At 41.9% G+C, this 12,673-nt stretch overlaps 1 protein-coding gene across 1 annotated transcript in view; it reads left to right on the top strand.

The window, feature by feature from the left end:
• Positions 1-12,673, top strand: part of LOC138299846 (broad substrate specificity ATP-binding cassette transporter ABCG2-like) — a 322,474-nt gene that overhangs the window by 231,195 nt on the left and 78,606 nt on the right. The window contains exons 13-14 of the mRNA XM_069238476.1: positions 1,621-1,775; positions 6,317-6,406. Of these exons, the coding sequence (XP_069094577.1) occupies positions 1,621-1,775; positions 6,317-6,406 (245 nt within the window). The remainder of the gene's footprint in view (positions 1-1,620; positions 1,776-6,316; positions 6,407-12,673) is intronic.

Raw genomic sequence — 12,673 nt, 5'->3', positions numbered from 1 at the left:
ACACAATATTACAGATGATAACATGTATTACATCCTTCGTTCACAACATTCATTAGGATTTCAGTAAACCCTTGGGAGAAGGTAAACTCTCCAGTTTCTCACGTCTTTACAATAGACCACAGACCAAGTCCTTGAAAAGATAATTTGTCCACATTTTGTGGTTCAGTCAGTTCTTTCCATGAATCATCCAACCTGTTGTCTCCTCTCCTCCCTTTGAGAACCTCACTGTCAACTGTCTAATACAAAACAAATGCCTAGTCACTAACAGAAGACGTTTGGAAAGTTACAACATATGCAGCAAAAGAGAAAAACATCTTGTGCACAACAGCTCAGCCTCATACATTTTAATGCTAGTGTATTATTTGCAATTAACACAGCATTGACAGTTAAGCTAACTAAATCAGCACATTATTATTTCTTATGTATGCACATACTGTCAATGTATGCTTGCCTACTATAAATTACGTTCAACTGTACAGGTTATTTTACATGGACTTTTTGGACTTTTTAGTCAAATGCGTTTTTGTTTCACTGTTCCAAATATTAATGAGGTATATTGCAAATTGTGACCTATTATGAATGACAGCCATCACATGCGGAGTGGCCTGCTAAGGTCAGAAAACCACCATCTCTGATTGCTTTTAAATAAAGCATTTTGTAAAACAAAAAAAAACATGCAATCCCTTTTCCTTAGAGGAAAACGACGTGTTTAAAAGAAAAAAGAGAAATGTTTGTAAAACTATTGTTAAGAGTAGACAGTGATCCCATGGACCACTACTTACTACCAAAAAACGTTTTTTGGACCATTCACAAAGAACAAGGGGTATCCTTTATGAGAACAGGTCACCCCACCCTTTGAGATGTTTTCAAAATATTATAAGGAATCACTGTTTGCAAGAGATGCCCTAAACAATCCCCTTCCAAATAGCAACCTTATAATTTCCTCTACCCATTTAGGATTCGATAGCATGTTTTACTGAATCACAGGGTATGCAATAATAAAATGCATTAGTATACCTGCCCCTTTTCTGCTTCATACCTTGGAAGGGTTTCGTTGCTGCCGGACTTATTTTGCATTGCCTGGGAAAAGCACTATCTTCCGGAAGTCGTACACGATTTCCCTCTTAAATCACGCCACTCACAATATGTTGTGTTGGTCTCTGTAGCTGGTGATAAATGCAATTGATGACGCCTCCAAAAGGGTATCTATGCCAGTGCATATTTGCCCCGCTCCACCCCAAAACACTTGGATAGCTCCTCTTTGTGCATCCAAGAAACAAAACAAGATTGAAGGAAATTCTTCCACGGAGCATCTTTTCTAACAGGTAATTAATATTTCCACCTCAAGAGCAGGGCACTACTATGGGAACAATTGGTAAATACGTTGTTGTATCACTGAGATAAAAATATAAACATATTCTCAAAGCTGTTTCATTGTTTTACCGATAAATCAGTATTCATGCAAAACAGATTGTTTAGCTAAAGAATTAAAGAATGAGTCACATGGCAAATATTGTTTGTTTGTAAAACTAGACAATTTAATTTTATCATAGTAGTATTTTAGGCAGGCGGCTATACTAAAAGATTATAACTGTACCATTAACATATTTTCTTTCCTAGGGTTAAAGAAAACTGCAGGAGCTTTCTTTACCACAATGTTCACAGTTATGATGGTCTCCTACGCAGCCACAGCCATGTCGCTTGCTATTGCTGCAGGACAGGACCTGGTCTCGGTGGCTAACCTTCTCATCACCGTCTGCTTTGTCTTAATGCTTGTGAGTTCTGGACAGACATACCTGTTAGCTGATCTTATTTATTTAATGTCTCTTGTTGAGTTTTCTGATTTTTCAGACTTCTGCTGACAAACTCTTTAATGTAGCTAAAAAAGTATGGTTAATATTCAATATTAGAAGTAAATTGTATTGGGCACATTTTGCTCTCACCCCTAAATCACCAGTAGTGCAAAAATTGGTATAAAATAGTTTGTTCCATGTTTGCACTGCCTAAGGCACAAATAAATGTCCAAGAGACCGATCAGGTAACTGTATCACCAGAACATAAATAAATGTGATGCTCATTAGTGAATATATATTCTTAGTTTGAAGCCCTGCACACATCTCCTTTGGCCCAAGCATCAATTAATTCTGTGGCCATGGGCAAAGATTATCCTTATGTTTCTTTCTTTACTGTAAGAACATAGAGGGAAGCAGCCATCAATAAGCATACCACTTCCCCAAGAAACCCTGTTAAATAAACCACAAACAGCATGTGATCCAAAATCACCAATCAGCCACAACTCAGTCCTAGTAAGTCCTCAGTCACTGGTCTCTCCAACTGTTTTTTTCTCAATGGCAGCCAGTGAAGTGCCCTCTCATTTGTACTTGTTTGTGTTGCAGTGCTGCTTGGGGCTGCATTACCATAATGGGACAACTTTGGGCCTTATTTATATTTTGATCTGCTGCCCCAAAACGCATCTGTGCCTCTCTCGCCCCAATTAAAGGTGGTGGCCAACTGGCTCTGCTGACAGCGGCCCCTGGCCCGGAGGTTTATCCACCACAAGACATGTAAGGCACAACAGTTGCTGGCAGGCAAAATGTAGAATGGCTCCAACGTGCATGGCGAGAACTTTCTGTGCACCAGTGTTATTTGTTTTCTCTTAAAGTTTGCAGAGTGAATGCTGTAAACATTGTGCCTGCTTGTCAAACGTTCAGTGCAGCAGTGGCTTCCTTCACAGCACAGACATCCCTGCCAAGCAGGTGGCGATCTCTAAATAGGGTGGACAGGCCACCTCTCCCTTCCGGAGGCACATGATCCTGTTCATCGCTAAAGGACTCCTGAGTTTAACCAGGTTTTCTATTGCAGCATGGACCGCCTGGCAGGTATAAGCATTTGGGTCCCAGGAAGCACAGGGCTGTGAGAAGGATTTTCATAGTTGGATTGATAATTTGTAACCTCTTGTGCCACATTCTAAGGCAGGCATTTAGATGTGCGACCAGCTAAATAGAACGCCAAAGAATTTCACCCTACTTCGTGTCACCACAATCAGAGTTACAGCAATGTGGCAGTCCTGCAAAGAGTTTGGTGTCATTTGGTACCCAATTGCATCCCTCCTTAAGTGGCCATTCTGTTATCTCTCAGGTGAAAACAAATGATGTCCAGGGATCAGCGTCTAAATGAAACCTCTAACTGGGCTGCCTTGTGTATTCATTCATTTGCCTCTATTTTTGAGAACGGAGTGATTTCTTTGGAAATTTAAAGCACATTGTGTTTGTGGGGTGGTGCACACATCTTTTACAGATTCTTTCAGGTATATAATTCCCCTGTATGGGGTGTACGTTAAATAGGGGTTGAACTGCTTTATCTCACAGCCTATTGTTCTGATGCAGAGCCTTTCATTTTCTTTTCCTCTGCTAAGTCTGCTTATCAGAGATAAGGGCTGTGGAACCAGCTACTGACCCTGCTATTGGCAGGGTACGAGCCATGATGCCTTCTTGGCTCTATGGTGAATTCATAGAGGAATATATACACAGAAGGGTGCCCCCAAACAGTTTTTTTTATTGGCGCTGGAAGGGGTTAATAGCAAAACAATAACAAGATACCCATTCAACATGTCCACATTATTTAAGGGAATCAATCCCTACGAAAGTGACCCCAGGACACAATGCATTCCATTTTATCACATTTTAAGTCTTTACAAAAATATTTTTACCTTCAAAATGATATAACAATCTCTCATACCTACCATAGTATATTTTTATTAGGAAACTTATTCATCTTCTACAATCAAAACGCCAATAAAAACAATGTAGTATGTGATTTTATAAAGTGATAAATTCGCAAAAAACACCCCACTCACATTTTACTCACTCTCATTCATACTCACACTCCCATATGCTGTCTCCATGTACACGTTTAATAGGTTCCCAGAACACAATGAATGCAAAAGAGCAAACAAAGGGGCCCTGACTCTTTTTCCCTCAGTTGAAGCCCTTTGTGCTGGGTACATCGCTAAATTGGTCACAGCACGTTTTGGTGAACAAACATCAATCCACTTAAACCCACCTTCATTGGGACCTAATAGATATTCACAAATTCTTCAAGACTGCAAGTGGGGGAATTCCAAAGATGAAGGCATTTATCCAAGTCACAATTCCTGCAGGTATTCTTTATAAATTTGAATAGGCTGTCTTTATCTTAAACTTCTCAATGTAGAAAGATGCATATGCTCACTACATTAAACAACCCAGTCTTCCAATCCTCAAATGTGTACAGTGTCCAATCACCAAGGAAATCCTCTTGCGAACTGTTACTTAGAGCCGGTAACAATAGGCCTGTTTATCCTATGTATATGTTCTTCCTGTCGTCTTCACCAATAACAAACAGGCTACTCCTCCCTTGTCCAAAGGAGTAAAACGCACACCCAGAAAGCGGCCGCTTTCAGAGTCCTCAGCTTCACCTGGCTTACAGATATTCAGGCAGCTCCTCCCTGGTCCAAAAGGTATGCAGGTCCATATACGTAGGATGAGGAAACCTAGGTTTTGAATGTTGGTCTGTTAGAGAACTTCCATCTTTCATCTCTAAGGTTGGCAAGAAATGCTGTTTCCGCAGAACTGAAACACTTTGGGTAACAGCTTTATGATCTGTCTAGTTTTTGTTTTTGTCAAAGGTTGAGGCAAGTTCACTCAGGCATTCACTACACTCATGGTAGAGTAATCAATGCACAAGGTATTGTTTTGTACGCTTTTTGAAAGGGTCAGGCTTGGCAGGAGATTCTCATTCCGCGGCAGCCAAATATGAGGGCCGCAGAGAGCAAAGGCACCTGAAAGTATCAGAGGATGGACAATAGGAGCTTCAGTATCTTCTTCCCGTTGAGAATCAGGCCAGGTCAGTTTTGGCAAAGTAGCCCCTCAGAGCACGGGAACATTTGCAACTGAACTTTTCAAGGAGGAGCAGTTTTTTTTCTCGACAGATGGAGGGGAATTACGTTTGATGTGTGGGTCCTAAAATAATTAGGTTCCTCAGAAGAGAGTACTTTTAACATCCTCTCCCTACTTGTTTAATCGAGATGCATTCAGTTATCCATGGGAGAGAAGAATCTAGTAGATCAATTAATTTTAGAGCCGGAGGCCAAAAGGGCTGTTCGTCAATCCTTTTTGAACAATTGTAGAATGGTTTGGGTAAAGAACGGGAAGGCTGGTTGCAGTGTAAACTCCTCTTGATAGGCCGTTTTGGACAGCCATGTGCTAGGTAATGCTTACCTATTTGGGGAGCATCATATTGCAGGCAGGTTTTGCAAAGATTGAGATTGGTTGGCATCTGTAGGATAGGAATAAAAAACATCATGTATTCCGTGACTAGTGAATATTTATACTCTTTCCTGGATGGTGTTGTCACCCAAGTTACCCATGGTGTGCTGCCTGATTTCCTGTAGGAGGTTTTGAAGTGCCAAACACTGAATTTTGGCTGGAAGTACGTGCCACTAATTGTGTATCTAGCTTTCCCATGGCACTCTGAACTGTGTGAAGTTCATTGTCTGAAGATATTAGAGCAGGAGACTCATCAGGCCAAGGAAGACTAAACTGGGGTTGATTTTGTTTTGAAAACCCTTTTTTTCTCAGCATCTTCCTCTACTTTTACCAAGATGGGTCCATTGATTCAAGTAGGAAACTTTCCTAACTATTTACTTTTTAGGTCCGATTCAGCCGCAGAATCTTTTGCATCCAGGGGACTTTCAGCAGTTTTTGCAGGAAGCTGATTGGAAGGTACATGAGGGCCACAGAATGTTCACAGAAGCTGCATTTAAGAGGTTTTATTTCAAACCAGTCTCAGACTTTGACTTAATGGGAGTTGAAACCGCATAATTCAAACCTCCAGTCCTGATACAGAATGTAAAATGTCCTATCTAGTTTGTAGGAAATTACAATTCTATTAAGGACATCTAAGTCAGTGTTATTCTCCTGTTGCTGAAGTTGTGTGTTTTTTTCCAACTTATTCTGTGCCCTCCCCGTTAATCTTAGGAGGTCCTGGATGCGGAACTACAGCACAACTTTGTAATTAAAAATTAGCCTCATAACAAAGAAATAATTGGTGAGGGCTATGAAAGAGGACTTTCTCAGACTGAACTGTGACTGGTGCTTTCATGGTCAGATGTTGTTAAAAGTTTATTTTCCTTGCGGTCTGGTTTAAAGTGTTTGTATTGGTGGTTATTTACTGCTATGTTTAAATCTAAGCAAATTACAATCCATAAAGGTGCTTGGATTTAGATCATTAGGCAAAGGGCAATCAAATGTTTGACTTTTTTTTCTGTTCTTCTCAGCTTTTCTCTGGCCTTCTGGTTAATTTGCCATCTATTATGGGTTGGCTGAATTGGCTGAAATACTTCAGTATTCCTCGATATGGCCTAGGGGTAAGTGGAACATTTCTCTTTTCAATAGTTGTGTCATTATTTTTGTTGTGTTATGCTACAATTACAGTTAGTGAAGAACACATTTACCACCAAAGTAGATTGTTGGCATGGATGAGGGTGCTTCTGATGGTTTATTTTAGCATGATGATCAACAATGCTCATTATAGCCTGCTGAAGCCAAGAGGTCTCTCTGCAGATTAAATGGTTTGTGGTAGAGAATGGCACACTTAAGAAGTAGCCATGATTTAGAATTAGCAGAGCTTCAGATGATGCCCTGTAATAGTTAGAAATACAATATCAAAAGCGCTCTGGTGACATGCTAATTGTTAAAGGCATCATATATATACAAATAACACTGGTAACATAGCATATGGTGAAAACTAAGGACCTGGTTTAGAGTTTGGAAGACATGGTACTCTGGCGCAGGGTACTCTGCCGCCACACTCTGTCTGCCTGCCTCATTTAGAGATGGTGACCCCTAAGATTTATGTCAGCTGAGCCCCTGTCAACGCAGTTCCCTCCAACGGCCTAACAGATTAAAGGCCAACAGAAGAAGGGCATTACATTGCTCATCCTATTTAGGGTGGCCAGTGAATGTCCTTTTTTCTATTAGTCACCACCGAGTAAAACCAGTACTCATGTATAAGAGAGAGTATCCCGTCAGTCAAATTCTAAATCAGACCATTTTTGTCCAATAAAGATGTATTTATAGTTTAGACATAGCTGCACCTAAACTTTTAGTATTGGAAGACATTTCATTTCATTCCTATAAGTCGATTATTTAAAAAAAAGCTGAACCACGCAAACACCTACAGGGCTCGAAAAAATGTAAGTCAATGGTTACAAAAATTTTGGAATTCCTCTGAGCTTGCACAACTGGGAGACGTATTTGCATGTCCCAGAATATATGGATGATTTCTTATGTTTTTGTTATTTTTTTTTCTCAAAAACATTTACAAGGGATTTAGCTGAACTTTGTCTAAAAAGACCCAGTTGGAATTTTAGGCAGGAGAATTAGGCTCCCAGAACTGTATTGAACGTTGGGCCTTTTAATAACAAATCCCTGGTTTCAGAAATCACACTGATTTGGGATCAAGTGAGTCTGAAGGCACCTGACCAGATCAGTAGTCACCAAATAGCACAATACCACCTCTATTTCCATAGCATCTAGTTTGGGAATGTTATACAAACTCTACTCATTGACCTCCCTGAAGCAACATCTGAGGTGGGTAGGTGTTGATACCTATTTGTAAAGAGCCTGCACAATGTGTGGGTCTCATCAGTTTGCAAGTGGTACTCAATGCTGTGCTTTGCAATTAGACCAGCAGGTGTCAGAATGAGTAAACAAAAAGGAGACCTAGTAAACCTTGAGGAAGCTCCATACTTTAGAGCTTCAAATTTAAAGGGAATTGTAGTTAAGAGTTCTATTTGGTTGCATTCACAGAGTAAGGGCATGACATCGTCATCTACTGTTGCTATGATGACTGCCTTATAATGGTGGTGTAGAAGCAGAGTATATCTGGCAGTATCAAATGAAAGAGACCCATTTAATGTGATCAGTGAAGAGACATCCCTACAGATCAGCCACGAAGGCACCAGACCTGACATTGCCCTCGTTCCCGGTTAGAAGCTTCCCTGTTGTGGAACCACAGGTTGTGGACTATCACTTGAGTATTGGGCTTTTTACATGATTGCTCCTTCAAAGTGTTGTGACTGAATACAGCAGGTTGACTTATAGTGGAAAACCAGAAATTTGTATAGTCTTTATCTAGTAGAGTAAATAATGAAAACGCTTGCTTACTTGGAATAAAACTAAGGAGTTGGTTAAAAAATAGGTCCAGGTATGTGATGATGTGAGGACAGAAGCCACTAGGCACCAAGGATATTTTTTTTAATTTAAACAATGAAGGGGAGCGACCCTTTGAGCAAGGGTCGCTCCACTGGGGCGCAAATTCTTTTTAGGCCATTTTTGCCCCCAAGGGGGGCAGAAACCACTAGAAACCAGGGATTTTTTATATGAGTTTCACACAAGGGGAGCAACCCTTTAGGCACAGATTATTTTAATTAGGCCTAAAAATTTATTTTAGGCCATTTCTGCCCCCCTTGGGGGAAGATCAGCCTATTTCTATTAGGCCGATCTGCCACCGGGGGGACAGAAACCACTTAGGCACCAGGGATTGGTGTATATGTGTGTTTTGTTTGGGGGGCAGCCCCTTGGGCAAGGGTTGCTCCCCATGGGGGCACATTAATGTTGGCCATTTCTGCCCCCCTTGGGGCAGATTGGCCTATTTTTGTAAGGCCCATCTGTCCCAGGGGGGGGGGGGAAGGGAGGGTAGAAAGCCCACCAGAGACCAGGGAAGATTTTTTTTTTTAAACAGAGGGTGGGGGTATGGCCATACCCCCACCCCAAATAAATGAGGACAAAGTTGTTTTGCACACCGGTGGGCAGATGGGGCAGTTATCCCCGATCCATTCCCCGGTGGGGCAGAAAGCCTACTAGATGCTAGGTAATACAAAAAAAAAAATACTGGGGTGGTGGCTACCAACCAGTATGGGCATGGTTATGCCCCCTCCCCAACTGAAGGGGGTAACAGTCTTTCACCTCTCCCCCCACACACTAAAACATCTTATCCCACAGCAAGCAAAAGGGCATTTGATTATTTTGGCTTTTGGTTTTACATTTGGGCCATGAGAGATTGTCTAACTCTCAAATTGTCCCACTTGGAATGGTGAGGGCTGCACTTTTTGGACTTTGCAACGCTGCCATGTTGAAAAATCTACGACGCCTAGACATATTTGAAAACTAGACATCTGGGTGAGTCCATGGTGGTGTGCTTCACATGCACCCTGCACCATTTTCTTACCCACAATGCCTTGCAAACCTCCAACTTTGCTTGAAATCACACATTTTCCCACATTTTTGTAATGGAACCTTCTGGAATCTGCAGGAATCCACAAAATTCGTACCACCCAGCATTGTCACATCTATACTGATATACTGATAAAAATTCTGCCCCACTTGTCAACCTAAGAAAGTTTTTTTTTTTTCCCAAACTGCCCTTTTGGACCTACTTTGGTTCCCCCTCACTTTGGATATGTTTTTGGCTCTTCCCTGTCACAGGTACTTGGCCCACCTACACAAGTGAGGTATCATTTTTATTGGGAGACTAAGGGGAATGTTGAGTGGTAGGAAATTGTGCTGGTGCAGTGATCCCACACAGAAATGTGGTAAAAACTTGTTTTTTTAAACTAAATGTGAGGTTTGCTGATGATGCTGGGTAAGAAAACCCGGGGGGATCCATGCAAGTCACACCTCCCAGGACTCCCTTGAGTGTCTAGTTTTCAGAAATGTCTGGGTTTGGTAGGTTTCCCTAGATGGCTGCTGAGCCCAGGACCAAAAACGCACGTCCCCCTACCCTGCAACAACAGGTAGTTTTGTATAATTTTGATGTGTCCACAAAGTGTTTTGGGGCATTTCCTGTTGCAGGTACTAGGCCTACCCACACAAGTGAGGTACCATTTTTATCGGGAGGTGTGGGGGAATGCTGGGTAGAAGGAAATTTGTGGCTCCCCTCAGATTCCAGAACTTTCTAGTACCGAAATGTGAGGAGAAAGTGGTTTATTTTGCCAAATTTTTAAGTTTGCTAAGGATTCTGGGTAACAGAACCTGGTGAGAGCGCCACAAGTCACCCCATCCTGGATTCCCCTAGGTATCTAGTTTTGATAAATGCACAGATTTGGTAGGTTTCCTTAGGTGCGGGCTGAGCTAGAGGCCAAAATCCACAGCTAGGCACTTTCCTAAAACACGTCAGATTTAAATATAAAAATGTGATGTGTCCATGTTGTGTTTCCTGCTGCGGGCATTAGGCCTACCCATGTAAGTAAGGTACGATTTTTATCAGGAGACTTGGGGGAACACAGAATAGCAGAACAAATGTTATTGCCTTTTGTCTTTCTCTACATTTTTTACTTCCAAATGTAAGGCAGTGTGTAAAAAAGACATCTATGTGAGAAATGCCCTCTAATTCACATGCTAGTATTGGGACCCCGGAATTCAGAGATGTGCAAATAACCACTGATTCTCAACACCTTCTCTTGTACCCATTGTGGAAACACAAAGGTTTCCTTGATACTTATTTTTCACTCTTTATATTTCACCAAATGAATTGCTGTATACCTGGTATACAATGAAAACCCATTGGAAGGCGCAGCTTCTTTATTGGCTCTGGGTACCTAGTGTTCTTGATGAACCTACAAGCCCTATATATCCCTGCAACCAGAAGAGTCCAGCAGACGCAACAGTATATTACTTTTGAAAATCTGACATCGCAGGAAAAAGTTATATAGTAAAACGTGGAGAACAATTGCATTTTTTTTACCTCACTTTCAATATTTTGTTTAGTTCAGCTGTTATTTTCTGTAGGAAAACCTTGTAGGATCCACACAAATGACCCCTTGCTGAATTCAGAATTGTATCTACTTTTTAGAAATGTTTAGCTGTCCGGGGTCCAGCTTTGGTTTCACACCCATTTCTCTCACTAACTGGAAGGAGGCTAAAAGCACAACAAAATAGTAAAAATGTCCCAGTAAAATGCCAACATTGTGTTGGAAAATGTGGTTTTCTGATTCAAGTCTGCCTGTTACTGAAGTTCCTGAAAGTTGGGAAGATAGTGATTTTAGCACCACAAACCCTTTGTTGATGCCATTTTCAGGGGAAAAAACCACAAGCCTTCTTCTGCAGCCCTTTTTCACATTTTTTTTTTTAAACAACATTTATGCTGTATTTTGGCTAATTTTTTGGTGTCCTCCAGGGGAACCCAGTAACTCAGGGTACCTCTGGAATCCCTAGGATGTTGGGAAAAAAAGGACACAAATTTGGCATGGGTAGCTTATGTGGACAAAAAGTTATGAGGGTCTAAGCGCAAACTGCCCCAAGTAGCCAAAAAAAAGGCCTGGCACCTGAGAGGAAAAAGGCCTGGTAACGAAGGGGTTAAGAGGTGCTACCACAAAAACTGCTGAACAGAATTACACTACATTTATCAGGAAGCTAGATCTTGGTCCGCAGATTGTGTTTTTGTGATTTGGTGTGAATCCATTCATTAGGGTTTGAGAAATAAAGATAAAAAATAGTATATCTGGACTTTTGGGTTCATGAGAGGTTTGCAAGAGACTCGCGGGAGCACCAAGATTTTTTTTTAATATGCTTGGATTGGCCCAGGGAGCTTTTTCCCCCCTTGGGCCACCTCGCTTCAGCTGCCAGCAACATGAGAAAAAAGTTGCTGGCAGCCATTACAGGACTTGGGGACTTACTGCACTGCCCTGGAGTTTCATTGAAAAATGGTATAAGGTGACAAATAAGGGATACCCTGCCTTCCCAGGCTCTATGGGGGGGTGGGGGGGAGGGGGTGACACAGAGGGACACATCAGGGCCAAAATTGAGGGTGGGAGGGCGGGAGCTATTTTTTGCTGCAATCCCGCAAAACTCTTACACGATCAAAAAAAAAAAGAAAAAAATGGCAGTCCATGGATACATTCTTTAATTAACGGGAGGGAGCACGCAGCCTTCCTCCCCAAGCTGCCTTCTGCACCTGGGATCCCATCCCTCAGGGCTCAATTTACTTATTTAGGGGAGGAGGGCATGCACTTGGCGGCCAGCGGCCCCATCCCCGGGGCCTCAAAATATTTTTTAAGGAGAAGGGCCCCACAACCCCCCTCCTAGAGCCTTGAAAAGGCCCTGTTGCCTACCTCCTGAGCCTTTAATGGCCTAGTTCTCCCAGGAGGTCTGCTGCCAGAATAGTTATACTACCATCCTTGCCAATAAAAGTACCACTGTTACTGGACATACATTGGGGTGACTACAATTCTTGACATTCCTCCAGCACCTGACGTCAGGCGCCTACAGTGCAAGCAGTGTAATCAGACACATTCTGAGTACCTAAGCAATCCTGCTGGTAATAAAACGCCTGTCTCCTCCTGCCTACAACTGTACCAGCGACTTGATGTGGAGCACTTTTGTGGCATAGAGGTAACGAGGGCCTCTTAATGAAGTAAGTGAAACTGTAGAAGAGGCCTGTTGGGCTATCAGGCTTTTTCCCAGTGCTTTATCGGTCTTACCCCCACTACCACCAACGATGCCATGGTTTGAAAAATTGAGGTAGGGAGCCAGATGGTTTCTCCCACAGATTTTAATGTTTGACATCAATAAGGATCAGTGTCCTTAGCCGAATCCTGAATTGTGTTCCTTTGTAATGGATATTCTCCCTCTTA

The sequence above is a fragment of the Pleurodeles waltl genome, chromosome 1_2, assembly GCF_031143425.1.
Source record: "Pleurodeles waltl isolate 20211129_DDA chromosome 1_2, aPleWal1.hap1.20221129, whole genome shotgun sequence".
NCBI classification, from domain to species: domain Eukaryota; kingdom Metazoa; phylum Chordata; class Amphibia; order Caudata; family Salamandridae; genus Pleurodeles; species Pleurodeles waltl.
The sequence above is the reverse complement of the archived record's forward strand: the minus strand, read 5'-3'. Positions and strand labels throughout refer to the sequence as shown.